The sequence below is a fragment of the Rhinatrema bivittatum genome, chromosome 8 (assembly GCF_901001135.1).
Source record: "Rhinatrema bivittatum chromosome 8, aRhiBiv1.1, whole genome shotgun sequence".
In the NCBI taxonomy this organism is placed as follows: Eukaryota; Metazoa; Chordata; class Amphibia; order Gymnophiona; family Rhinatrematidae; genus Rhinatrema; species Rhinatrema bivittatum.
In genome coordinates this window covers 149,698,596-149,723,956 of record NC_042622.1, presented here as the reverse complement: position 1 = coordinate 149,723,956, position 25,361 = coordinate 149,698,596, and the positions used below count along the sequence as shown (strand labels likewise).

Here is a 25,361-nt window from a genome sequence, read left to right as displayed (position 1 = left end):
CCTCCTATTAGGAAAACAGAACTAGCAAGCAGCTATAGATCCCCACACAGAAATAATTGTAAAACTATACTAATAAGCAGAATAAATGTTTCAAAACAGCTATGAACAGAATAACATCCAACAATTAAAAACTCATAAAAACTATTAAACATTCTCCAAACACCAATAAAATATTTCAAAAAAGCAGACATTACATAATATTAAATAAATAATTAAAATGGCAGCCAATCAAGAAAGATAAACTTAAAAAGCCACCTTTACTTACCCCCTCCAGCAGCTCTCTGTTCTCTTCCATGCAGGCTGTAGTACACACCAGAAGCAGCAGTGAGGCTAAGCTCTATACTCATGGTCCTCTTCCTTAGGGCCCTTGACCAGTCTCTCTGTCTCTCACACACACCACATACCAGTCACACTCCCATGACCAGTTTCTGTCTCTCACACACCAATCATCTCCCAACCAGTCTTTGACACACATACCAGTCACCTTCCTGAACAGGTTCTCTCATGCCATACACAGGCTTCCCACTCCCGTGTTCTATCTTACATATACGGACTTCTCACTCCCATACTGTCTCACACACACCCAGGTTTCTCACTCCCATGCTCACTCTCTCCACATGCACAGGCTTCTCATTCCCTTAATCACTTTCTTTCAAATACACACACCCCAGTCTCTCTCTCTCACACACCATCACCTTACCAACCAGTCTCTCTCTCATGCATGCACACACACACACACAGGCTTCCCACTCCCATGCTCTCCCTCACATATACAGGCTTCTCAGTCCCATGCTTTCTGTTGCGTCCGTTGCTGCTCGACGCCCTCACTCCGCCCTCTTTACCTCTGTAGCGACTCCCTCCGGGTCTGATGAACGGTTAGATGCCGCGGCGTCTTCTTGCCATCTCCTTCCGGCGTCCCCGGACCGGCTCGACGCTGCGGATCCGCCATGTTGCCTGATGACGTAGGGCGTGCATGCTCCGATTGATGTACCAGCAAGGGCGCGAACCTTGGGGGCGTCCCCCTGAGATGACGTCATCCGCTTCCAATATAAAAGGTCTCAGTATTCGCTAACTAATTGAGTTAGCAAGGATTGATAGCGGGGACTGATTTGGACTTGCTTGTCTCTCTACGCTACTCTGCCTCCTCAGACTTACCAGGGGTACCCGCTCTCTTTTATTTCAGATTGCAGATAGGAACCGGTACTCGCTCCTCGAGGGCCCATGTTCCTGGACATTCTGAAGATTCTCTACTGCCTGGAAGCTGTCGCAGATACAGACATTTGTGAGTTACCATTGCTCTCTCAGAGCTTTCCCTGGAACCAGGTACTCGCTCCTCGAGGGCCTAACCCTTTCCAGCTTCTGAGCTTCCTTAAGACCTTATGTGAGTTTTGTCATCTAGTTCTGGCTATGAACACAGCATACCCTGTCTACTCACTATCTATAGTTTCTCTACAGCTCAGCAACCCTGGGATCGCTGTTCCAGTACCTGAGGGACTTCAGCCCTGCCGGGCATATCAGCTCACTACTGCCACCTCTGGTGGTTCTACTAACCTGTCTAATAAAAGAATTATCTGTGTCTGTCTCCATACCCAAGCCTAGCTGGTGGTCCCTCTCAGGATATCCTCCTGGGGGTGCAGTCATCTGCCATTGGCCCAAGGATCCACCTATCTACATTCCACTACAGCCGAGTGCCCTCTCCAAGCCCTCTGCTGATAACAGATTGCTACTCCTTTCCCATCAGGAGTCTTCAGCAACAGATTCATAACAGATTACTAGCTCCGCAGTCTAACCTCTAACAGATTGTTAACTACTCCCTCTACATGAGCTGAGCATATCAGATTGCTAACTCCTCCTTCCTCAGGAGCAGTTCATAACAGATTGTTAACTCCTCCTCCAACAGGAGTATCCAGCAACCGATTCCTAACAGATTGCTAACTCCTCCTTCCACAGGAGCAAACCTCTAACAAATTGCTAACTCCCAGCTCTAACACAGATCCGTAACATTTTCTTTCACACACACCCCCACAACACCTGGCTTCTTACTCCTTTGCTTTCTCACAAACCAGATTTCTCACTTCCATGCTTTTACACACACACACCAGTCACCTCCCTGACCAATCTCTCACTCTCTCACACACACTCTAGTCTTCTCCCTGACCAGTCACTTTTATTCTCTCACATATACACACATCACCTCTCTGACCAGTTTCTCTCAATCACACACATGCTCTCTCTCTCACACACTTACACACATGCTCTCAATCAAATACATGCTCTCAATCACACACACATTCTCTCACTTACAGGCTGTCTGTCTTCTCTCTCTCTCTCTCACTTCCTCCTCCCCCCGAGCACAAATGGTAGCTGCAGCAGCCTCCTCCAGCCCCTGCATGCCAAGAAAGAAGAATACCATCAGCCGTGGGAGGCTTATATTGCTGTCTCCTTTGCAGATTGCTTCGATTGCTCCGGGCCACGCTACTTCTCGGGGGGCAATACTGCTGCCGCCACTTTTCCACGCGGCGCAGCTCTTTCTCCTTCCTGCGCACTGCACTGTGTATCACTTCCTGTTCGAGGGCAGGCTCGGGAAGAAAAGGCTAGCCGCGGGTGCCACAGCTTCCTCTAACAACACTGCCATTCCCATTGGGCTTGAACGTGCTGTTAGCCCGGCGACAACGGCAGCAGGGAAGGAAGAGCAGTGGGAGAGACCGGGAGCACGCGACACACCTGCTGGTGCTTGGCGACATGCTGGTGTGTCACTACACACCGATTGAGAAGCGCTGCTCTAGTATATGTGGCAGTGCCCGAAATTTTGTTCTCTACTGCCATCTGCTGGTAGGGATAAATAAAACCCATTTGTCTGGACTGATCTGGGTATGTTCAGGAACAAACTTTTCTGGCTTGTAGATAAGCAAAGCTCTATCCCTGGACTTATCTGTGCTGTATTAGCTTCTAGCAAAATGTTGACATCTGGGGGAAGGCATCCTTCAAAGCGTCTGCCCCAATTGTCACTTCACCCAAGAATTTCCTGGTGCTGTATGCTTCGTCAGTGACTATAGAGCAGAAGGCATGGGTAGAGTCCTTTTTGGGGAGCTCAGGTCTCTGGATACTATCATGGATTTAAATATCCCAGGGGCTACACCAGTAGGATGGACATTACTAGGTGCTGCAGCACGCTGAGGCACAGAAGCATATTATATGGGTCCCCTAATTTTCCAAAGGCAGACAAACAGGCTTTGTAGATATAGGGGAGATGTGGCCAACTTCGGTCCTGGAGAGCCACAAACAGGCTTGGTGTTCAGGATATCCCCAATGAATACATATGAGAAAGTTGATGAACTGCTTTCACTGTATACAAATCTATCTAATGCATATTAATTATGGATATCTTCAAACTTGGCCTGTTTGTAGATCTCCAGGGCCAACTTGATACAAGAGATGGATCTATAAAGAAAGGGCAAAGTCACTATGCTCACAAAACCCCTCTTCTGAAGTCACTGCATTGGATCCCTATCTGCTACCACATTCAGTTCAAGCTCCTCTTTCTCACCTACAAATGCCTTCACTCTGCAGCACCTCACTACCTTTTTTTTTTTTTTTTTTTTTTTTTTTTAAATTGCCATGCTGGGTCAGACCAAGGGTCCATTAAGCCCAGCATCCTGTATCCAATAGAGGCCAAACCAGGCCACAAGAACCTGGCAAGTACCCAAATACTAAGAAGATCCCATGCTACTGATGCCAGTAATAGCAGAGGCCATTCCCTAAGTCAACTTGATTAATAGCAATTAATGGACTTCTCTTACAAGAACTTATCCAAACTTTTTTTTAAACCTAGCTACATTAACTGCACTAACCACATCTTCTGGCAACAAATTCTAGAGCTTAACTGTGCATTGAGTGAAAAAGAATTTTCTCCGATTAGTCTTAAATGTGCTACTTGCTAACTTCATGGAGTGCCCCCTAATCCTTCTATTATCCGAAAGTGTAAATAACTGATTCACATCTACTCATTCAAGACCTCTTATTATTTTAAAGACCTCTATCAGCACTCTCTTCTCCTTTCTTATTTCTCTCTACAGCTCTCCTTATAAACTCTGCTGGTTGGATAAGTGACTCCTATCTGTGCCCTTCTCTGTTGTCAATTCTAGACTGCTGTGCTTCCACCTGGCTGCACAGTGTGCTTGGAATAGTCTTCCTGAACTGGTGTGTGATGCTCCCTCTCTTGCCATGTTTAAATCCCATCTAAAGACCCATCTTTTTTAAACCATATTTAAATCTTATGCCCGATTGCTTTTAGTCTTAATTTTCTTTTCAACCAATGTTTTGCTTTATGAAATACCCAAGTATCTTGTCCTGTATATTTGTCTTATTAGATAGTTCCTTCTCAATAGAGCTTACAATCTTTTTAATGTTTGTACAGCGCTGTGTATGCCATGTAGCGCTATAGAAACAGTATTAAGCAGTAGTAGTATTTGAATAGCTCCTATCCTTCACCCCCAGTGGCAGTTCAGACATGGGAAAACCCAGTCACAGATTGTTGCACACAATCCTTTTAATTAGTCATTTGTATCCATAAGACCCGTTACTAAAACAAATAAGATTAGTATAACTCCATACCGCACCCCACGACCCATAGTACCAGGCGCTATAGGATCAGCGGAGTCCTTTTAGAACACAGTGTAATTGTTACAACTCAAGGCTTACGTTACGCAAACGCAGTAGCCAGCTTCCTTCATAAGAGTCTTGCGGTAACCATATGGTTACCGGTTTCTTGTTTCTCTCGGTGCCAAACAAACTGCGACCGTTACTAGGATGCAGCCATCCTGAGATCTAGCGCAAACTGAAACCATTATCTAACAGAAATAACCAATCGTTGAGTAAATCAATCATTCAAAAAGAACCAATGAACAGGAAAGACTCTGAGTTTGACAGTGGGCACAGCAAAGCCACTTAACCAATAGAAGCAGTCTGGGGCAGTCGAGGCGGTACTATTGACCGTGATTGTCAGTGTATTGACGAATCGGACGACGCCTTCTAAAAATCTTGTTCTAAGCGCCCAATAGAAAATCGAATATTATGAAAAAGCGTGGGTGTGAACTTCGCGCGATCTCTATATAATGTATTGCGTAGACGGTTGGGCGTCAGTGCGCGCTTAGTAACCATCTATAGTCTGTCGTATCCTGGAGGCCTAGTATTACAACACTAGCATCATGAGAGAAATCGTTCATCTCCAAGCTGGCCAGTGTGGTAACCAGATTGGCGCTAAGGTGGGTTGTTATAACCGGATTATTTTAGGTTTATAGGAGCATGTGGTTCTAAGATTTTTTTTTTTTGTACCGTTAATCTCTGGAGCTGTGCGGGATTAGAGTGGATACATACACTTATCTGTAGGGGATGTCTTTGATCTTCTAACTGTAGTAAAATTGTTTTCTCGTCTGTTACTACTTGTGAAGCAAATCGCATTGGATTCTGCGTACTGAATTCTCGATGTCTCCATGAGACATAGATGATGATCAGAGCAACTGAACGTGTTGTAGGCATGGGTCTTAATAACAATTCATAGCTAACAACCAGCTTGAGCTTTAAGACTCATTTTGCTGGCTGTATTAGGCGAAGGCCCCACCCGTCTAGTCACTGTCGCATTGCGGTGGAGGTGAGGGCCTTGGTTGGGGCAGGTCTAGAGCGCCGGGGCGAGTTTGACGGTTCCTCGCGGCGCACGCGCTCTGCCTCGCGGCTGGTTCAAACTAGTTCGTGCTAGTACTGATTCTGCCGGAGCGCGGCCCGGTTTTGTCTCTTAACTCGGTACTGCTCGGTTTTCTGATGGCGCTGGGGAGAGGCTGCGTGTGCCCGCGCGCTTTCGCGTGGTGTTCTGGGAGTGAATTTCAGGTGACGGTTAAACTTTCTAATTGGGCGCAGGTCTTCGAGCTTAAATCCTGAATACATTTGGCGCGTGAGAGCAAGAACGCAAATATACTCTTAAGGCTTGCGTATCAAAAGGGTAACCTAGCTTTTCATAAAACTTTAACAGTATGTAAAAACTAAATGGTGGCTATGCGGTGTGTCTCTAAAGTGAGGCTCAAAAGCGGAGCAACCTTACCTACCTGCCTTCGGCCCCTGAGTAGTTAAAAACTTCTGCATAAAACTTCAGGGGCCATGTCGGTCTTCCTGGCTTCAGTAAAAGCTTTTGTTTTGAAAATGTCTAATCGTTTTAGACATGGGTACCACCTTAAGCTTACTAGCAAATAAACTAGATATGGAGCCACATGATGCATTATGTTCTTTATAGTTGGGGACAACAGTAATGGAATATGAATAGCTTTATGCTAACACTCATGAAACTTACCTGCTGAGAATTAGCTATACATCTTAAACACTTGGTTTGTATGCCTCAGGTTTAATCTGTCAACTTTTCTTTTCAGTTCTGGGAAGTTATCAGTGATGAACATGGAATTGACCCAACTGGTACTTACCATGGAGACAGTGACCTTCAGCTGGAAAGAATTAATGTGTACTACAATGAAGCTACAGGTGAGGGAGTCTTCACTTGGTATAACTATCTTTCATAGGTTATTCAATTGAACACGTAGACTTGATAGCTTTATGGATGCTAGTCATAAACTCCTGCTCTTCTTTCAGGTGGGAAGTATGTTCCTCGTGCAGTGTTGGTAGATCTTGAACCTGGAACTATGGACTCTGTGCGCTCTGGACCTTTTGGGCAAATCTTCAGGCCTGATAATTTTGTATTTGGTAAGTAAGATTTTTGTTCAGGTTTAAAGCATAAATACATCTGGCATGAAAAATACCACTTAAAAGTACTGGTTTAAGTATGGGGGTGGTATATGTAGCTTCATTTATGGCTCTTCTAAGCTTTTTATTGACTAAGCCAAAATGTACAGGTCTCATTATTGCAACATAACCAATTACTCTTAACTACCTTTTTTTTTTTTTTCCCCCTTTAGGTCAAAGTGGTGCTGGAAATAACTGGGCAAAGGGTCACTACACAGAAGGTGCAGAACTGGTTGATTCAGTGTTGGATGTTGTGAGGAAAGAAGCAGAAAGCTGTGACTGTCTACAGGGTTTTCAGCTTACACATTCCCTGGGTGGAGGTACAGGCTCTGGTATGGGTACCTTGTTAATAAGCAAAATCCGTGAAGAATACCCAGACAGAATCATGAACACTTTCAGCGTTGTGCCATCTCCTAAAGTATCTGACACTGTTGTAGAACCATATAATGCCACCCTCTCAGTGCACCAACTTGTAGAGAACACAGATGAGACTTATTGTATTGATAATGAAGCATTGTATGACATCTGTTTCAGAACACTAAAACTGACTACACCAACATATGGTGACCTGAACCATTTGGTATCAGCAACCATGAGTGGTGTCACTACATGCTTGCGGTTCCCTGGTCAGCTTAATGCTGATCTGCGTAAACTAGCAGTAAACATGGTCCCATTCCCACGTCTGCACTTCTTTATGCCTGGTTTTGCCCCACTCACTAGCCGTGGCAGTCAACAATACCGTGCCTTAACTGTGCCAGAGCTCACACAGCAGATGTTTGATGCTAAGAACATGATGGCTGCTTGTGATCCCCGTCATGGCCGTTACCTCACTGTGGCTGCTGTATTTAGAGGACGTATGTCCATGAAAGAAGTGGATGAACAGATGCTTAATGTGCAGAACAAGAACAGTAGCTATTTTGTTGAATGGATCCCCAACAATGTCAAAACAGCAGTCTGTGACATCCCACCCCGTGGCTTGAAAATGTCTGCTACCTTCATTGGTAACAGCACAGCCATCCAGGAGCTGTTCAAACGTATTTCTGAGCAGTTCACAGCTATGTTTCGTAGAAAGGCATTTTTACACTGGTACACTGGGGAGGGTATGGATGAAATGGAGTTCACTGAAGCAGAAAGCAACATGAATGATTTGGTATCTGAATACCAACAATACCAGGATGCTACTGCTGAAGAAGAGGGTGAGTTTGAAGAAGAGGCTGAAGAGGAAGTAGCATAAAAGCTGAATTAGCTCTTGTAAATTATGTTAAAAGCTGAATGAACTTTATTCATGTTGACACATGTTCTTGTTCTCTTAACATTCTGCACTTGGTGTTACCTGTTCTTTTTGGCTGCTGTACAGACTTGACATCACATTAAAAGCATATTTCATAGTGACTTGCCTTTGTCTTCTTAAGCTGGGGTTTCAGAATGGGTTGCGCCTGTATGCCTTCTGACAGCACTTGGTAAATGAAGCTCCACACTCATCTCTTAAGCCTTGTAGGGGGGAATTTTTAAAGGATGTTATGGTTGCTAGACATCAATGTCTGGTAAGCTGTAAACTAAAAGAACAAATGACTTTCTGCAACTTATACTAATGAGCAAGATTACATTTCACTTTCCACTTTAAGTGTGCATCTGGACTAGTGCTACCTTGCATCAGTGTAAAACTTTTTTTTCTTAATCACATTCAATATGCAGTGGTACTCAAATTTTAGACTGCAGAAAAGTAGAGCCTTTGCATCAGTGAGTTTGGTCTCCAACACTTGCCATCTTGTAACTAAACATGTTAGGTTTCTTTTTAGTCTATTGCTGCTTGCTAGAAGCATGCATTGCTATACATGACACTACCTATGTACTGTGCAGTTGCCATAAAATTGGATTGCTTATTAGAATAGCAATTGTCCTGTCACTAAATATACTAATCTGACTAAGTGTCTTATTGTGTAGAAGGGAAAGTTGTTTGGTTTTTTTTCTCTACATATCAAGAAGGTATAAAGGTCTCTTGATGGATTAATTAACTCAACCTTTGATTTGACTTGTAAGCTATTGGCTATGTTCAGACAGTTAAAGATGCAAGTAAATATTTACTTGCATTGTAGTAGTGCTGTTAAGTTATAGGGATCAATTTTCAAATGGACTACATAGGCTAAGTAGTAGATACTTTAGTGTCTGTTTACCCAATTTTTGAAAACTATGCAGGTAAATTGTGCTTTTGAAAAGTACATGTAGGTAAAACCTGTGTCCTCATGCATCATCCTTCATCCATGCTTACACTCCGCATACGGAGGGAAGCCTGTAAACTCAGGAGTGTGTTTGGGGCTTAAGCTTATTTGCATGAATTTCTTGATATACTTTACAAAAGTGCTATAGCTCTTGCTTGCATATCTTAAGGATTTTTGGGGGCTGGTGTGGTTAAGAGCTCTGGAACTAGTGGACTTTATAGCACTAAGTGTGGCTTTACAATAAGCTGGAGCTCTTCTATTTTAACTTAGTTGCTGGTCTGATTAGAGGACTAGTTTCAGAACAGTGTGTGCTCCTGATCCAGCCCTCTATGACTAAAACATCTCAAGGGTTTATGGGCATGGTCTACAGTAGATTTGGAACTTGCACTAAAACAATCTGCATGGTGTAGCACTGAATTTAAATACAAATGTCAGGTTTTTCTTTGTTTTTTTCTTCAGCTGTTTGGAGTTGATGTAGGCTAGGAAATAGCTTGCCAAGCTTAGTACTGGCTTCACCCAAGGGCTCACTATCACCATATTCCCTGTACGTACCAGGATCAGTCCAGACTGTGGGTTATGTCCCCTGTCCAGCAGATGGAGTCAGAACAGATTTCTGGGGGGAGGCCTATATTACCTCGTCACCATTCCCAGTATATTTCTGACTCCGGGTGGGGGAGCCTGAGTTCCCCACAATTAGGCCTTAGTTATAGGCTCTTTCTCCCTTTTCTTTTAAGGGATTAAAATTAAAAAAAAAAAAATTTCTTTAATAGGGAGGAGAACTGTGGGAGGGAGTGACGGTTTAACCTCACCGGGGCTTGCTGACAGGCCTCTCTTCCTCGCCTCCCGTCGTGGTTTTGGCAGGGGTAAGTGTTTCCTTTTATTGAATTCTTAGGTTACCACAGCCTTTGGAGGAGCTCAGCGGCTTTGAAGTTTGACCGTTAGGGTGCACGCTGGTGGTCCAGCCTCTCCCCACCCTCCACAACACTAGCGAGTCGGCCCCGTGACGAACATTCCCCGGGGCTGCCGGGAGGAACAATACCTTGGTGGTCCTTCGGGTCGGCAGGGGGGCTTTTCTCTTTTGGAGCTGTGCCTCAGCTCGAGGGAAAGTTTACCTCACCCGCCCCTCCCCCTATCCCCTCCTCCCCTTCTGATGCCATGTTCGGCTACTTGTGTCGCCTGCGGCTGGCAGGGGGTGAAAACAGCCAGGGAGCGGCGATGCTCGGGCTGCTTGCCCTATTGAGGGGGACGCTGAGGGAGTTTTGGAGCGCGAATCCAGAAAAAGTCAGGCCCCGTTCCCGCTGAGCGTGGGAACGGCAGCCATTTTGATGTCAGACTCTGAAGCAGGGTTGTCAGGAGTACTCCCTGATTACCAATGCACCTCCTCCGAGGGCACAGCTGACCATGCCTGACTCTGGGCACCGGGAGGGAGAGGCCTCGGGAGCCCCTCCCTCCCAACTTTGGGGGAGTGGGGACAGGTATATCCATAGGTGCATCCCTGCATTGAAGGAAAGCACAAGGCTTTCCTTCAATGCAGGGATGCACCTATGGATATACCTGTCCTCACTCCCCCAAAGTTGGTTTGTTTGTCAGCACTGCAGGGGGGGTCCCTCTCCCAAGGGATCTCTCAGCCGTCGGGGTCTAGTCCTGGGCCCTCCAAGGATCCTTCGGTAACACCTTGAGCTCCAGTTGGGTCTCCCGGAGAGTCCACCCAGGCATCCATCGGGGGAGGATCCCACCTTGAGCACACAGGTGGAGGGAGATGACCCGAGGATCCTCCGTATTTTTCAATCAGAAGAATTAGATGACCTGATTCCTCATATATTGACGGAAATGGACATCGACACCGCCCCCTGGAACCGGTCGGTCCACAGCCAAACGTTAGGAAGGGAGATCCTCTGCTAGCGGGCCTACGACCTCTGGCCAAGGCTTTTCCCACACATCCTTCTTTCCTCCAACTCATTTCCCGGGAGTGGGATACCCCTGAGGTGACCCTCGGGGTTAGTAGGGCAATGGACAAGCTCTATCCACTGCCACAGGATTTTCTGGATATCCTCAAGGTACCTGCCGTGGATTCAGCGGTAACCAAACACACCACCATACCGGTCACGGGAGGTACGGTGCTGAAGGACACTCAGGACAGAAAATTGGAAGTCTATCAAGATGATCTTTGAGGTTTCCGCACTAGGAATGCGAGCGGCGATTTGTAGTGCTCTGGCACAGAGAGCAGGGCTGCGCTGGGTACAGCAGCTGCTCACCTCACAGGATTTGCCAGAAGCTGAGGCCCAACAGGCGGACCGACTGGAGGCCATGATGGCATACGGGCGGATGCCTTCTATGATCTACTTAGAGTTCTTGCTCGCTCTATGGTGGCGGCCTGGCTGCGAAACTGGTTGGCGGACGCATCCTCTAAAACTTGTCTGGGATCCCTCCCCTTCAAGGGTAAGTTTCTCTTTGGGGAACATTTAGATCAGATCATTAAATCTCTAAATGAGAATGCAGTGCATAAACTTCCGGAAGACCGTCCACGGTCCTCGAGGTTTTCCTCCTCCTCCAGGTATCGATACAGGAATCAGCGGAGGACATGAAACACGCGTCAGTAAGCTCCTCTGAACCCGTCCTCTCGTTCAGGTTCCTGGAACCGGCCCTTTTGAGGGCGCCATCCCGGCAGGGAGGGACAGGGACGGGGTTCCTCAAATTCGACCTCCAACAAGCCTAACCAATGATGCCAGACGGACCCATGACCCGATTCCCCGGCTGGGGGGTCGGATGGCTCTTTTTTTTACGGCACGTGGGTCCAAGTTACGTCGGATCAGTGGGTCCTGGATATTCTAAAGCATGGCTACGCGTTGGGCTTTGTCCATCCGCCAAGAGACAGGTTCCTTTTCTCTCCTTGTGGATCCCGCTACAAGCAAGAGGCGGTTTGTTACACCCTCGACCGGCTTTCCGTGCTGGGAGTGATAGTGCCAGTCCCTGCCTCCGAGTTGGGTCGGGGTCATTACTCCATCTATTTTGTGGTTCCAAAGAAGGAGGGTACCTTTTGCCTCATCCTGGACCTCAAGATGGTGAACAGGTTCCTTCGGGTTCCCCGTTTTCGCATGGAAACTCTACGATCGGTACTGGCAGTGGTACATCGGGGGGAATTTCTAGCTTCCTTGGATCTCACCGAGGCCTACTTGCATATTCCTATTCACAGGGATCATCAGCGGTACCTACGATTCAAGATCATGGGTCGCCATTTTCAGTTCTGTGCCTTACCTTTCGGCCTGGCCACGAGTCTTCACGAAGATCATGGTAGTGGTGGCAGCGGCGTTGCGCCGGGAAGGCGTCCTGGTGCACCCCTACCTGGACGACTGGCTCATACGAGCGAAGTCCTGGGATCAGGGTTGCCGGGCGGTCAGCAGAGTGCTTCGGATGCTCCGGTCGCTCGGGTGGATTGTCAATTATGCCAAGAGTCGCCTAGTCCCTTCCCAGTCCCTGGATTTTCTGGGAGCACATTTCGACACGAAAGAGGGCATGGTGTTCCTCAAGAAGGAAAGGGCACAGTCTCTTCACGATCAGGTCCTGAGATTCTCGGACCTCCGGGAGCCCACGGCGTGGGATTATCTCCAGCTCCTGGGCACCATGGCCTCCACTATCGATCTTGTCCCGTGGGCTTTTGCTCATCTACGGCCTCTTCAGAAGGTTCTACTGTCCAGATGGAAACCGGCCTCGCAGGATTACAAGATGGTTCTCCCGAGAACTACCGTCAACAGTCTTCAGTGGTGGCTGGAGCCCCGAAACCTAGCTCGGGGTTTCTCCCTGGAACTGCCGGAGTGGATAGTGGTTACCACGGATGCCAGCCTCTCAGGCTGGGGAGCGGTCTGTCAGGAGAGTTCTCTGCAAGGCCGATGGACAGCGGAACAGGCCTGGTGGCCCATCAACCGATTGGAGACCAGAGCGGTGCGCCTGGCTTTAAAAGGGTTTCTTCCACGGCTGCGCCACAGAGCGGTCAGGATCCTTTCGGACAATGCGACCACAGTGTCCTACATCAACAGACAGGGGGGCACGCGAAGTTTCCAAGTCTCCTTGGAAGCGGACAAATTGATGCACTGGGCGGAATGCCACCTACTGCGTCTAGCAGCCTCTCACATTGCAGGGGTGGACAATATACAGGCGGACTTCCTAAGTCGTCAACACCTGGACCCCGGAGAGAGGGAGCTCTCGGGGGAGGCGATGGACTTGATAGTCTCCCGATGGGGGTGTCCCCACCTGGATCTCATGGCCACAGCAAGCAATGCAAAGGCTCCACGTTTCTTCAGCCGCAGAAGGGAGCGCGGCGCGGAGGGAATTGATGCTCTAGTCTTGCCGCGGCACGTCCTACTGTATGTCTTTTCACCGTGGCCCCTTGTGGGGAAAGTGGTTCGAAGGATAGAAAATCACTACGGACCAGTGGTCCTCGTGGCGCCGGAGTGGCCTCGATGACTAGCCACGGAAGGCTAGTCATCGAGGCCTCTACGTCTCAGCCACATTCCACGACTGCTCCGGCAGGGCCCCATATTTTTGGAGGAGGCTTGGCTTTTGAGAGGCGCAAGCTGAGGCGCAGAGGCTACCAGGAGGAGGTCATTTCGACTCTACTGCTAGCACGAAAAAGGTCTACTTCGGTAACGTATGTCCGGGTTTAGAAGGTATTTGAGACTTGGTGCGGATCCCATGACATTCAGCCCACCGACGCATCAGTACCGCAAATTCTCTTGTTCCTGCAGGAGGGACTGGATCTGGGCCTCGCTTATAACTTGGTCCGGGTACAGGTGGCGGCGCTGGGCACCCTCTTGCATGGTGGGGAGGGGTCGCGTCTCTCCTCCCATCCGGATGTTGGCCGTTTCCTGAAAGGGGTGCGACACTTGAAGCCTCAGTTACGTCCTCCTTGGCCGTCATGGAACCTGAACTTAGTCCTGCGGGCACTTAGTGGTTCGCCTTTTGAGCCCTTCAGAGTCTCCTCGCTTAAGGATCTGACTTTTAAGACTATCTTCTTGGTGGCAATCAGTTCGGCGTGTCGCATATCAGAGCTGCAGGCGCTATCCTGTCGTGAACCGTATCTCCGTTTCACGGAAGAGGGAGTGTCATTACGCACGGTTCCATCCTTTCTTCCCAAGGTGGTCTCGGCCTTCCATCTTAATCAGTCAGTCAAGTTACCTTCCTTTAAAGCCAGCGATCCTAGGGACCTGCGTACCTTGGGTGTGAAGAGGTGCTTGTTGTGTTATCTGGAAGCTACAAATGAGTTCCGAGTATCCGACCATCTCTTCGTCCTCTGGTCGGGACCCAGAAAGGGGCACATGGCATCCAAGACCTCCTATCGCCCGTTGGCTGAAGGGGACGATTGCGTCGGCGTATATTGGGGCCGGTAAGCAACCTCTCTTGGGGGTTAAGGCCCATTCCATTCGCGCGCATGCGGTGTCCTGGGCAGAGACTAGCTCTGTGTCGGTGCAGGAGATTTGTAGAGCGGCGACCTGGAAGTCGCTCCATACTTTTGCGAGACATTATCGTCTGGATGTTTTTGCACCGCCAGACGGTTCTTTCGGGGATCGAGTCATTCGAGCAGGGCTATCCACGGCCCGCCCATAGGAGGGAAGCTTGGGTACATCCCACCGCCTGGACTGATCCTGGTACGTACAGGGAAATGAAAATTATTCCTTACCTGCTAACTTTTGTTCCTGTAGTACCATGGATCAGTCCAGACACCCTCCCTTTAGTTTGGGGGATTTGATTTATGGTGGGCTACCTCTACTCGACTGTACTCTCCTGATGTTTCTGCTCACCCTAGACTCCAGGGTCGTTTGTTCACTTTTTATGTGATAGCCAGTTTCTGTTGAGGTTCTCTTTGTGGTTCTCTAACAGTTTATTGTCGTTGAATACAGTTACTTGATCCCTCTCTTCCTTTTCGGCTTGGCTTTGCTAGGCTAGATACTGGGAATGGTGACGAGGGTGGTGAGGTAATATAGGACCTCCCCCCAGAAATCTGTTCTGACTCCATCTGCTGGACGGGGGACATAACCCACCATCTGGACTGATCCATGGTACTACAGGAACGAAAATTAGCAGGTAAGGAATAATTTTCATATCTTTCTCAGATACATAAAACAGCTTTTCCCTGTACATACCAGGATCAGTCCAGACTGCTGGGTTATGCCTCCCTTCCAGTAGATGGGAGTCAGAGCAAACTTTTGGAGTGTGCTGGCATATAAACCCGTGCGCCCTCCCTAGATCCCCCAGTATCTGACTCCAGCAGATGTGAGTAGTGGTGCTTCCCCTGTTTGGACGTCTTCCACACATTTTCTTTTTCCCTCAGGTTGGATCAAGTTTAAAAAAAAAAAAAAGTGGTTCTCTGTCACTGGCTCCGCAGACTCCTCCCCCTTTGCAAGCAGTGCTGTGTAATCAGCAGTGGACAAAGGAACAAGCCTCCTGGCCGATCAATTGTTTGGAGACCAGAGTGGTTCGGCTGGCGCTCATTCATTTTCTTCCCCTTCTACAGAATCGGGCGGTACGAGTCCTGTCGGACAACGCGACCACAGTGGCCTACATCAACCGCCAAGGCGGCACAAGCCGACAGGTGGCTCTCGAAACCGCTCGCCTGATGGCCTGGGCTGAGTGTCTCCTCACATGCTTGGCAGCCTCTCATATCGCGGGGGTGGACAACATCCAAGCGGACTACCTGAGTTGGCAGACTCTGGACCCCGGGGAATGGGCCCTCTCTGAGGCAATGCTACTCATCATCCGTCGCTGGGGGACACAGTCAATGGATCTCATGGCAACGCTCCTCAATGCCAAGGCCCCCTGATTCTTCAGTCGAAGGAGGGAACACTGCGCAGAGGGGGTGGATGTCCTGGCCGACCCGGCTCCTCCTCTGTCTTCCCACCGTGGCCACTAGTGGGCAAGGTTCTAAGGCAAATAGAGTCCCATCAGGGGTCAGTCATCCTGGTGGCCCTGGTGTGCCCCGGCGCCCGTGGTTTGCAGACCTCAATATCGCGGTGGACGGCCCCCTACGTCTCTCCCATCTTCCTCGCCTGCTTCATGAGGGTCCAGTATTTTCTGACCAGGCAGAACACTTCTGTCTTGCAGCCTGGCTTTTGAAAGGCGGAGACTCCAGCGCAAGGGCTACTCTCCTCAAGGTGCGCAAAACCTTGACCTCTGTCACTTATGTATGGGTCTGGAAGGTGTTCGAGTTGTGGTGCTTGACCATCGTGCGCATGCTGCCACGGCTTCGGTCCCTCAGATTCTGGCTTTTCTTCACGACGGCCTGGAGAAGGGGCTCGCCTACAATTCCCTGCGAGTGCAAGTTTAAGCCCTGGGCTCGCTTGCTCGAACCACAGGACAAACGGACCTGCTGGATCATCCGGACATCGCGAGGTTTCTCAAGGGGGTGAAACACCTGCGACTTCCAGTGCAGAATCCCTATCCATCTTGGAACCTTAACCTGGTTCTCCAGGTTCTCTCGGGGCCTCCCTTCGAACCTCTGAGGTGCCTCTCCATCAAGGATCTCACCCTCAAGACTGTTTTCTTGGTGGCCATAGGCTCGGCACGTCGCATCTCTGAGCTTCAAGCACTCTCCTGCAGGGAACCCTTCCTACGCTTCACAGACTCTGGAGTTTCTTTGCGTACGGTGCCTTCGTTTCTGCCCAAGGTCGTTTCCACATTCCACTTGAATCAGACGGTGGAGTTTCCGTCTTTTCCTATCGAAGCTCCCAGGTCTCTCCGGCATTTGGACGTCAAGTGCACCTTACTCCGCTATCTGGAGGTTACCAATGACTGCAGGGTCTCCGACCATCTGTTTGTCCTCTGGTCTGGTGCAAGAAAAGGCTCTCAGGCCACAAAGACTATGATAGCGAGGTGGCTCAAGGAAGCTGTCGTGACGGCGTACATCGGCGCCGGCCGGACCCTTCCAGTGGGGGGGGTCAAGGCTCATTCACTACATGCTCAGTCGACCTCCTGGGCGGAATCACAGTCCGTCTCATCTCAGGAAATCTGTCGGGCAGCGACTTGGAAGTCCCTGCACACATTTTCCAGACATCGGCTTCACTTGCCGGTTTCAGACTCAGGTTCTTTTGGCAACAGGGTGATTCAAGCAGGGCTTTCAGGGGCCCACCCGAGTTAGGGAAGCTTTGGTACATCCCACCGTCTGGACTGATCCTGGTACATACAGGGAAAAGAAAATTATTCCTTACCTGCTAATTTTTGTTCCTGTAGTACCAAGGATCAGTCCAGACGCCCACCCAGATACTGTTGGGACTCTGGGGTTACTCCTCGATTTCTCTACTCTTTCCTGATCTCTCTGTTTGAGCGGGATCTGTTCCCCGTTCCCTTTACTAAGGCTGTTCGACAGTTCTATTTGCAAGTTGCATTGTTAGTTTCATCAGTTACAGTTCTGTGATGTTTGATCCATCCTTCTTAGTTTATTGTTTTAGCTTTGATATTCTCGATACTGAGGATCTAGGGAGGGCGCATGGGTTTATATGCAAGCACCCTCTGAAGTTTGCTCTGACTCCATCTGCTGGACGGGGGACATAACCCACTATCTGGTCTGATCCTTGGTACTACAGGAATGAAAATTAGCAGGTAAGGAATAATTTTCTTATAACAAATATTGTCAGGAAAGGCAAGTGTACTGATAGCATCCTGAAGGGTAGGCAGGGCAGTGCTCTAAGGCTTTTTTACCTGGTGGGCTGGTCACTCTTCCCCCCCCCCCCCCCCCCCCTTCTATGCAAGCCCAGCAATGATAAAATTCCTCTGGTGGGTGCTAGCTTGTGCTAAGGTATCAGGGAAGTGTTTCCCCTGCTTGGTGGCTGATTAAAAAAAAAAACAAAAAACTATTTTAAAAAAGGGCACATTTAAAAGGGTATTTAGAACTTTTCTTCAGCCCTAGCCTGCTGAGGTCTCCCGGGCCTCCACAGGGGGTGGATTACTTCACCCAGCTGCCTTTCATTTTTCTGCGTGCTTTTAATGCCCCCTGGGTCGTGTTGCGGGACTTGTGGGGGGCCATCTTTGCGGTGCCTCTGTGCCCTGGTATCCCCGGGGGCAGGGGGGGGGGGCGCCCTTCGCAGAGGCTGATTTCTCAGCGGGGTTTTTCCCCCGGCCATGACCGCATGACTCGAGGGGCAATCAGGCAAGTTCGCAGGCGGCGGCCTGTCCCGGTGTGGCAGCCATCTTGCCTGCTCTGGGTTCTGAAGCTGCACAAGGGAGGAGATCGCCCTTCTCTTTCCCTGCAGTCTTTGAGCCCTCAACGGCCCCGCGATTGGCAGCTAGATGCAGACCCTCCCCTGTTTTTGCCTCCGGGAGGGACCTTACATAGACAGCACCCATTCTCGTCCCAATTTCTTTCTTTCTACTATATGACACCTATTTATGCAAGCTGAGGCTGACTGGGATGCACAGTATCCTGTCCCGGCTAAACAATTTAGACCGGCTGCAGACCCGGGGAAAGCTTGGCCTCTGCTCCCCCACTGGGTTCCGGACCAGGGGGTGGGGTTTCTCATGCCTTCGGCTCCAGCGCCTCAGGATCCCCTCACGCTACGGGAATGGCAGTTTTTTGCCTTTCCTACGGGGGGAGAAGAGGAGCTGGGGGCAGGGGGAGGGTGGTCCAGTCCTTTTCCTGTGGAGACCCCTGACAAGTTTCATGCCTCTGGTCAGAGAAGTAAAATTCATCTGTCACTTAAGACCCCTGTGAACCTTCATGTCTCTGGTCTCTTGTCACTGGTCTCTTACTGTCAGAAGTAATATTACTCTGTTACTTTAAGCTGTCTGGGGGAAAAAAAAAAAGTTTTAACTTTTTATTAATTGGTATCCTGTACAAGGACCGGCAGCTTATGGGGGAAGGAGCAGAGAGCAGTTCTCTCTCTCTCCCACTTGCAGCAGCTGGGCACAGAAGGACTTTGCCATTCCTGTGGCAACTCCTCTCCCCCCCCCCCGATGCCTCGATCGCCATTTGTATCCACAGGTGGAGAGCTGGCCTTAACCACAAATCGAAATAGCCTTGCAAGGTTGTGGTGCAGTCAGTGTTGTGCAGTTTACTTTTGCTAGGCTGGCGGCTCCGTCCCGGATGTTGGAATTTCCGGGAGCACATGGAATTTCTCTGAGCACGTTTTGACACATCTGAGGGCAAGGTTTCCTTGTCTCTGGGGAGGATGGAGAAGTTAATGGCTTAAGTTTGACATCTGTTGGTCCTTTCTTTGCCCAAGGTGTAGGACTATTTACAAGTTCTTCGTTCTATGGCGTCTACCCTGGAGTTGGTTCTTTGGGCCTTTGCTCATATAAGACCTTTGCAGAGGGCGTTGCTTTCCTGTCGGGATCCCAACTCGGACGAGTTCTACCTGCCCTTGCTGTTACTGGATCCGACCAGAGCCAGCCTAGATGGGTGATGGGTCCAGGATCACTTGCTTCAAGGTGTGAACCTGAAAGTCCCCAGTGGTTAATTGTGACAACGGATGCCAGCCTGACCGGTTGGGGGGCGGTCTGTCAGTCCTGCTCGGCACAAGCTCAGTGGACACCTCAGCAGGCCAAGTGGTCCATAAATTGGTTGGAAACCAGCGCAGTTCGGCTAACGCTGCACCAATTTCTCCCGCTTGTCCGGTACCAGGTGGTGCGGATTCTATCCAACAATGCGGCCACTGTGGCTTACATAAATCATCAAGGGGGAACAAAGAGTCGGCCTGTAGCCTCAGAGGTGGACAAGTTGATGGCCCGGGCGGAATGCAATCTGACCCGCATCGCGGCATCTCTCATAGCCAGAGTAGACAACATCCAGGCGGACTTCTTCAGCCGACAGCAGCTAGATCCTGGCAAATGGGAACTGTCGGAGAAGGTGATGTGGCTAATGATGTGCCAGTGGGGGTCCCCTCGCCTGGAGTTGATGGCGACTCGGCTGAATGCCAAAATGGCTCGTTTCGTCAGTCGCAGAAGGGAGCATGGATCAGAAGGGGTGGATGCCCTGGTTCTTCCATGGCCTCCTGACATTCTCCTCTACGTGTTTCCTCCTTGGCTGTTGGTGTGAAAGGTTTTAAGGCGAATAGAATCCCACCGGGGACCGGTTATTCTCATGGCTTCGGAGTGGCCGAGAAGGCAGTGGGTTGCAAATCTGATCAACCTAGCGGCCCTTTGTGTCTGGGTCACCTACCGAATTTACTGCGACAGGGTCCAATATATTTCGATCAGGCGGATCGCTTTTGTCTAGCGGCTTGGCTTATGAGAGGAGGCAATTGAGAAAGAAAAGCTATCCAGAGACAGTGATTACCACCCTTCTGCACGCACAAAAGGCTTCTACTTCTCTTACCTATGTTCAGGTGTGGAAAGTGTTTGATTCCTGGTGGATTGAAGGTGTCCCCATGGCATGCTACAATAGTACACATTCTTGCCTTCTTACAGGACGGCTTGAAGAAAGGTTTGGCATATAGTTCACTCCGTGTCCAGGTAGTGGCGCTAGGTTGCTTACGTGGTAAGCTTGTGGGTACATCCATTGCGGGTCATCCGAATGTTACTCATTTTTTGAGGGGAGCTAAACGTTTTCACCCGCCGGTGCGGGCGGTTTGTCCTTCATGGAGTTTGAATTTGGTGCTCCATGGACTTTGTGGTTCTCCTTTTGAGCCTATCAAGCGGGCCACATTGAAGGATTTAACTCTTAAAATGGTGTTTCTCGTGGCTATCTGTTCGGCCAGACGCGTTTTGGAACTTCAGGTGTTGTCATGTAGAGATCCGTTCGTGGTCTCGGCATTCCACGTCAACCGGTCTGAGTTACCAGCCTTTCTGGAAGTGGATAAGAGTTCTCTCCAGGGCCAGGATATGAGGAAGTTGGATGTACGACGGATTCTCCTGCGGTATTTGGAGGTGACTAATGTCTTTCGACTGTCTGATCATCTTTTTGTCTTATGGAGCGGTCCAAAGAAAGGGTGTAAGGCTTCTAAGACTACCAATGCCCGATGGCTAAAGGATGCTATTGCTTCATCGTACATATGTCACGGGCGACGAGTGCCAGATGGTCTTAAGGCTCATTCTTTCAGATCGCAAGCATCGTTGTGGGCAGAGAACCAATGTGTATCACCTCAAGAAATCTGCAGGGCAGCTACTTGGAAGACTTTACACACGTTTGCTAAACATTACCTTTTGGACGTCCGAGCTCTGGATGTGGATTCCTTTGGCAGCAGTGTGCTTAGAGCGGGACTCTCGAGGTCCCACCCCTTTTAGGACTGAAGAAACAGCAAGGAAGGCTGTCTAACAAAGCCGTGAGGGCAACAAAAAGGGCACTTTTTACACACTCGTGTTACTTTGCAATAAAGAAATCCTATTTTTTGGACATTGGCTGCTAATCCTGTTTTGTTGCCCCCACCCCTTTTAGGGCAGCTTGGGTACATCCCAGCAGTCTGGACTGATCCTGGTACATACAGGGAAAGGAAAATTGGTTCTTACCTGCTAATTTTCATTCCTGTAGTACCAAGGATCAGTCCAGACGCCCGCCCAGAGATATATTGTCCAGGAGAGTCCGCTCAGCTTGTTTTGTGGTTTTCGATTACAGGTTTTGGTGTCTTCGAAGTCTTGCACGAGCACTTATACATAGTTTTCGTTGGTTATTGTTTTACATAAATAGGTAAAGTTTTTTTTTTCCTTAATTTAATTACCAATGACTAGATCAACTTCATTCTGCTTTGATATTGATTATACTGAAGGATCGCAGGTGGCACACTGGTATATCTAGGGGGTGCTTTTCAGCTTTTCTCTGACTCCATCTGCTGGAAGGGAGGCATAACCCAGCAGACTGGACTGATCCTTGGTACTACAGGAACGAAAATTAGCAGGTAAGAACCAATTTTCCTTTGGCAATTACATGGTGCTTTTACAGCTGCATGCAGTTGTTCCTCTTTCTAAAGTCATTTTTAAGCCAGTGCATTCCTGTTCCTATCTCCTCTTACAGTATGGTGCTGTTAACTCCCATCTGGTCCTAGGTTGTATACAAAATATAGGCCTTAATGTTTAGTGAAACATTACCTAACCTACTATGTACAATATTAAATTCTCCTAGGACAAGCAGGATCATAGTCCTTACATGTGGTGACATCATCTAATGGAGCCCACCATGGAGAAAATTCTTTTTTTACTCAATGCACAATTAAGCTCTGGAATTTGTTGCCAGAGGATGTGGTTAGTGCAGTTAGTGTAGCTGAGTTCAAAAAAAGGTTTGGATAAGTTCTTGGAGGAGAAGTCCATTAACTGCTATTAATCAAGTTTACTTGGGGAATAGCCACTGCTATTAATTGCAGCAGTAGCATGGGATCTTCTTAGTGTTTGGGTAATTGCCAGGTTCTTGTGGCCTGGTTTGGCCTGTGTTGGAAACAGGATGCTGGGCTTGATGGACCCTTGGTCTGACCCAGCATGGCAATTTCTTATGTTCTTAGGAAGACTTCTGTCAAAACTTTCTAGAAGCTTTGATCAATACACGAGCATGCTGCTATCTGTTCAGCCACAGGAGGTCCCCCACCTTCAGTCTTATGCAGTGCAGTTGCCTCACAGTTCATGGGGCTCTTGCCTTTTTTTTGTGTTCTTGATTATCAAGAATTGCCCAGGTTCTTACTGGTCGGATCTCCCTTCACAGTCTGCCTCCTCCAGGTTAGTAGACTGTTACTTTTTTCCAACTTTGCGGTCAATTCTTGACCACCATGCAGTTGCTGCTGGTCATTGACCATGCTGGTGAGTTCATGGTATCGGCTAGTTTTTTGTGCCCCACTGCCTGCAGACCATGCCTATGGATCTGAATGAAGTCTGTATCCTTTGCCTGGGGCCCTTGTACAATGTCCATGAGTATCCTCTATGTGACCAGAGGACCCCCCACCCCTCCCAAGAGCTGTCAGGCAAATCTCAATAAAATGGAGACTTTTTGTGGTGCCCAAGTCTGCTCCATCTACTCCTGCATCAGACCCCTGGACACCAAGAGGTTGCAGGGGCCTCTTGACACATTCCCCCTTGCTATGCCTCTCCCTGGTCCTTTGAAAGATCATGGGGCCTGAGAGAATCTTGATCTTACCACTCTACTGCACTTTGGGATCCTCTGTTTCCGCAGCACTGGGGAAAGACCCATCCTGGCATAGGGGGAGATCACATAAGCATCATTGCTGTCGGCACACAGTTCTGGTGTGGTGCCACCAGTTGCTGGGCTGCCACCAAAGCAACACCAGTCAGCAGAGGCCCCATCCTCTGGTGTCCCTGGTAGTCCTAGGTGTTCCCCCACTGATACCAGAACTGGGCACTGCACCTCCTTGGGGACCCAAGGAATAGCTGGTGACACCTTGTCCCCCTCCCTCAGTCGTGGCCACACCGGATTTTCAGGAGGTATTGGACAGAGTGCTCAAGCTGCTTTAGAGTGTTGAGGTGCCTGAACCCCTGCCCTCAGTTTTAGCACCCCTGCTAGAGCATCTGGACATCCTTTTATGTTCCCAAGGGCCCCTCTATTCCTCAATGGCCAAGATGCCCTCCACTGGAGTGATCCCAGTCCTTGGGTTCTCTGAGGAGGAAGAGGCAGGCAATGCCATAGTTCCAAGGCCACACTTCCATGGCTAGTCCCTTCATTGCCAGGGCAACCATCGATGCTGTGATTCCTGTGCAGCCTCTGAGGCTATCGGAGCCCAGGGTTGATGGGCCTCATCTGTGTCACATGGGCCCTAGTGAAGAAGGGCCTTACAATGCTTGTGGAGATGATGCTACAGAGTCTCCCTCTGAATATACAGATGACTCTCTCGGAGCCCTCCCTGCCAGAATAATAGCATCGCTCACCCCCTGAGGACCTGTACTTTACAGGGTTTGTAAGGGCCATGGCTGAAGCCATCCCCTTTCAGTCACGGAGGAGGATGCATGGACACAGTGCTGGAAGTGCTCAAGTTTCTCGATGCTCCAAAGGAGCATTTATCAATTCCCATCCTCTGCATTTGGGAGCACCCCACTTCTATCTTCCCCTGTCAACAGAAAGGCTGATACTACCTATTTGGTGCAGCAGGCTGTGGGAGTTTGAGAAGCAGCACCTCTCCCATCAGTCAGTGGTGTGGAGTCCGCCTTGAATAAGGCCTGGCGATCCCAGGCCTCAGCCCCTCCGGTGCGAGAGCACAAAGAGCTTGATGCCTTGGGTAGGAAGGTCTTCCAGGGAGCTATGCTAGTAGCATGCATCGCCATCTATCAGCTCTTTGTGACCCACTACAGCTGTGACCTCTTGAAGCGGGTCCAGTCCTTTGCAGAGGGCCTGGCTCAACAATAGCAGGAGGCCCTCGGCCATTGTTCTACTGGGTCTAGATGTTGGCAAGCATGAAGTGCGTTCCACCTATGATGTCTTTGAAACAGTGGCCACCCGAAGGATGGTGTGGCTTAGAGCCTTGGACCTCCAGCCAACCCCTGCACAGGTGAAAACCTCTTTGGGGACAAAGTCCAGGATGCGGTGAGGCAAAGGAAGGATCATCACGACACCCTTCAATAGCTGTCTGCTAGCGCCTCTGAAGGCCCATCCACTGGGCCTGGATCCCGGAAGCCCTTTTACTGGAAGAGGAAATATCCTGTGGGCTCATACCCCATGCACCAGCTCCAGGGGCCGTCCTTGCCAACAGCAAGTGCCTAGACCCCCATCATGACCCGGCCATGGGCTTTGACTGGCAGCAAGGGAGCAGAAGCCAGTCAACTGGATCCCCTACTGGGAGGCAGGTTTCGCCCATCGCTGGAAAGAGTCACTTTGGACCGATGGGTCCTTTCCATCATCCGTCAGGTGTACCGTCTCAACTTCAGCTGACTGCCAGGGACCTCTCCCCCCATGTCCCTCGGCGAGTTTGTCTGCCTAGCAGGTCGTATTTCAAATGGAACTCTCCGTTCTTCAAACAGCATGTGCAGTAGAACTGGTCCCTCGCTCCCAGCAGGGCCAAGAGGTATTTCCTCATTCCAAAAAGGAACAGCGGCTTGTTGCCCACTCGAGGGAACGGGCTCTTCATACTTTGGATTGTAAAAAGGCCTTGGCTTTCTATCTCGATTGCACCGCCAACCACAGACAGTCCACCCAGATGTTTGTGTCCTTTGATTCCAACAGGCTGGGAGTGGCAGTGGGTAAACGAACCTTGTCGAATTAGCTTGCGACTTGCATTGCCTTCTGCTATGCGCAGGCGGGCCTTCCACTAGCCGGCAGAGTAAAGGCTCACTCTGTAGGCTATGGCAATGTCGGTGGCTCATTTCGTCGAAATCTGCCAAGCTGCAACCTGGAGTTCTCTTCACATGTTTGTGGCTCATTATTGCTTGGATAAAGACAGGCGTCGGGACGGTGCTTTTGGTCAATCCATCCTGTGCAATCTGTTCAAGGCCTAAACCGAACTCTATGCT

At 49.4% G+C, this 25,361-nt stretch overlaps 2 protein-coding genes and 1 long non-coding RNA gene across 4 annotated transcripts in view; 1 reads left to right on the top strand and 2 right to left on the bottom strand.

Moving 5' to 3' along the window:
• Nucleotides 1–4,864, bottom strand: part of LOC115096790 — a 55,193-nt gene extending 50,329 nt beyond the window's left edge. Inside the window, exon 1 of the long non-coding RNA XR_003858144.1 lies at nt 4,702–4,864. This is a non-coding gene — a long non-coding RNA (uncharacterized LOC115096790). The remainder of the gene's footprint in view (nt 1–4,701) is intronic.
• A 247-nt stretch (nt 4,865–5,111) lies between these two features.
• On the top strand, nt 5,112–8,175 carry TUBB4B (tubulin beta 4B class IVb). The gene is made up of 4 exons (XM_029611905.1): nt 5,112–5,264; nt 6,417–6,525; nt 6,634–6,744; nt 6,957–8,175. The coding sequence occupies exons 1-4, from the start codon at nt 5,208–5,210 to the stop codon at nt 8,015–8,017; spliced, it is 1,338 nt and encodes a 445-aa protein (XP_029467765.1). The 5' UTR covers nt 5,112–5,207; the 3' UTR covers nt 8,018–8,175.
• A 14-nt stretch (nt 8,176–8,189) lies between these two features.
• The window catches only part of FAM166A (family with sequence similarity 166 member A), a 183,327-nt gene continuing 166,155 nt past the window's right edge, over nt 8,190–25,361 (bottom strand). The window contains exon 7 of one of the 2 annotated variants that reach the window (XM_029611906.1): nt 8,190–8,274. In XM_029611906.1, coding sequence (XP_029467766.1) covers nt 8,204–8,274 — 71 coding nt within the window. In that variant the 3' untranslated portion in view covers nt 8,190–8,203. Of the gene's footprint in view, nt 8,340–25,361 lie in introns of both variants that reach the window. The other variant, XM_029611907.1, reaches the window with a different exon arrangement.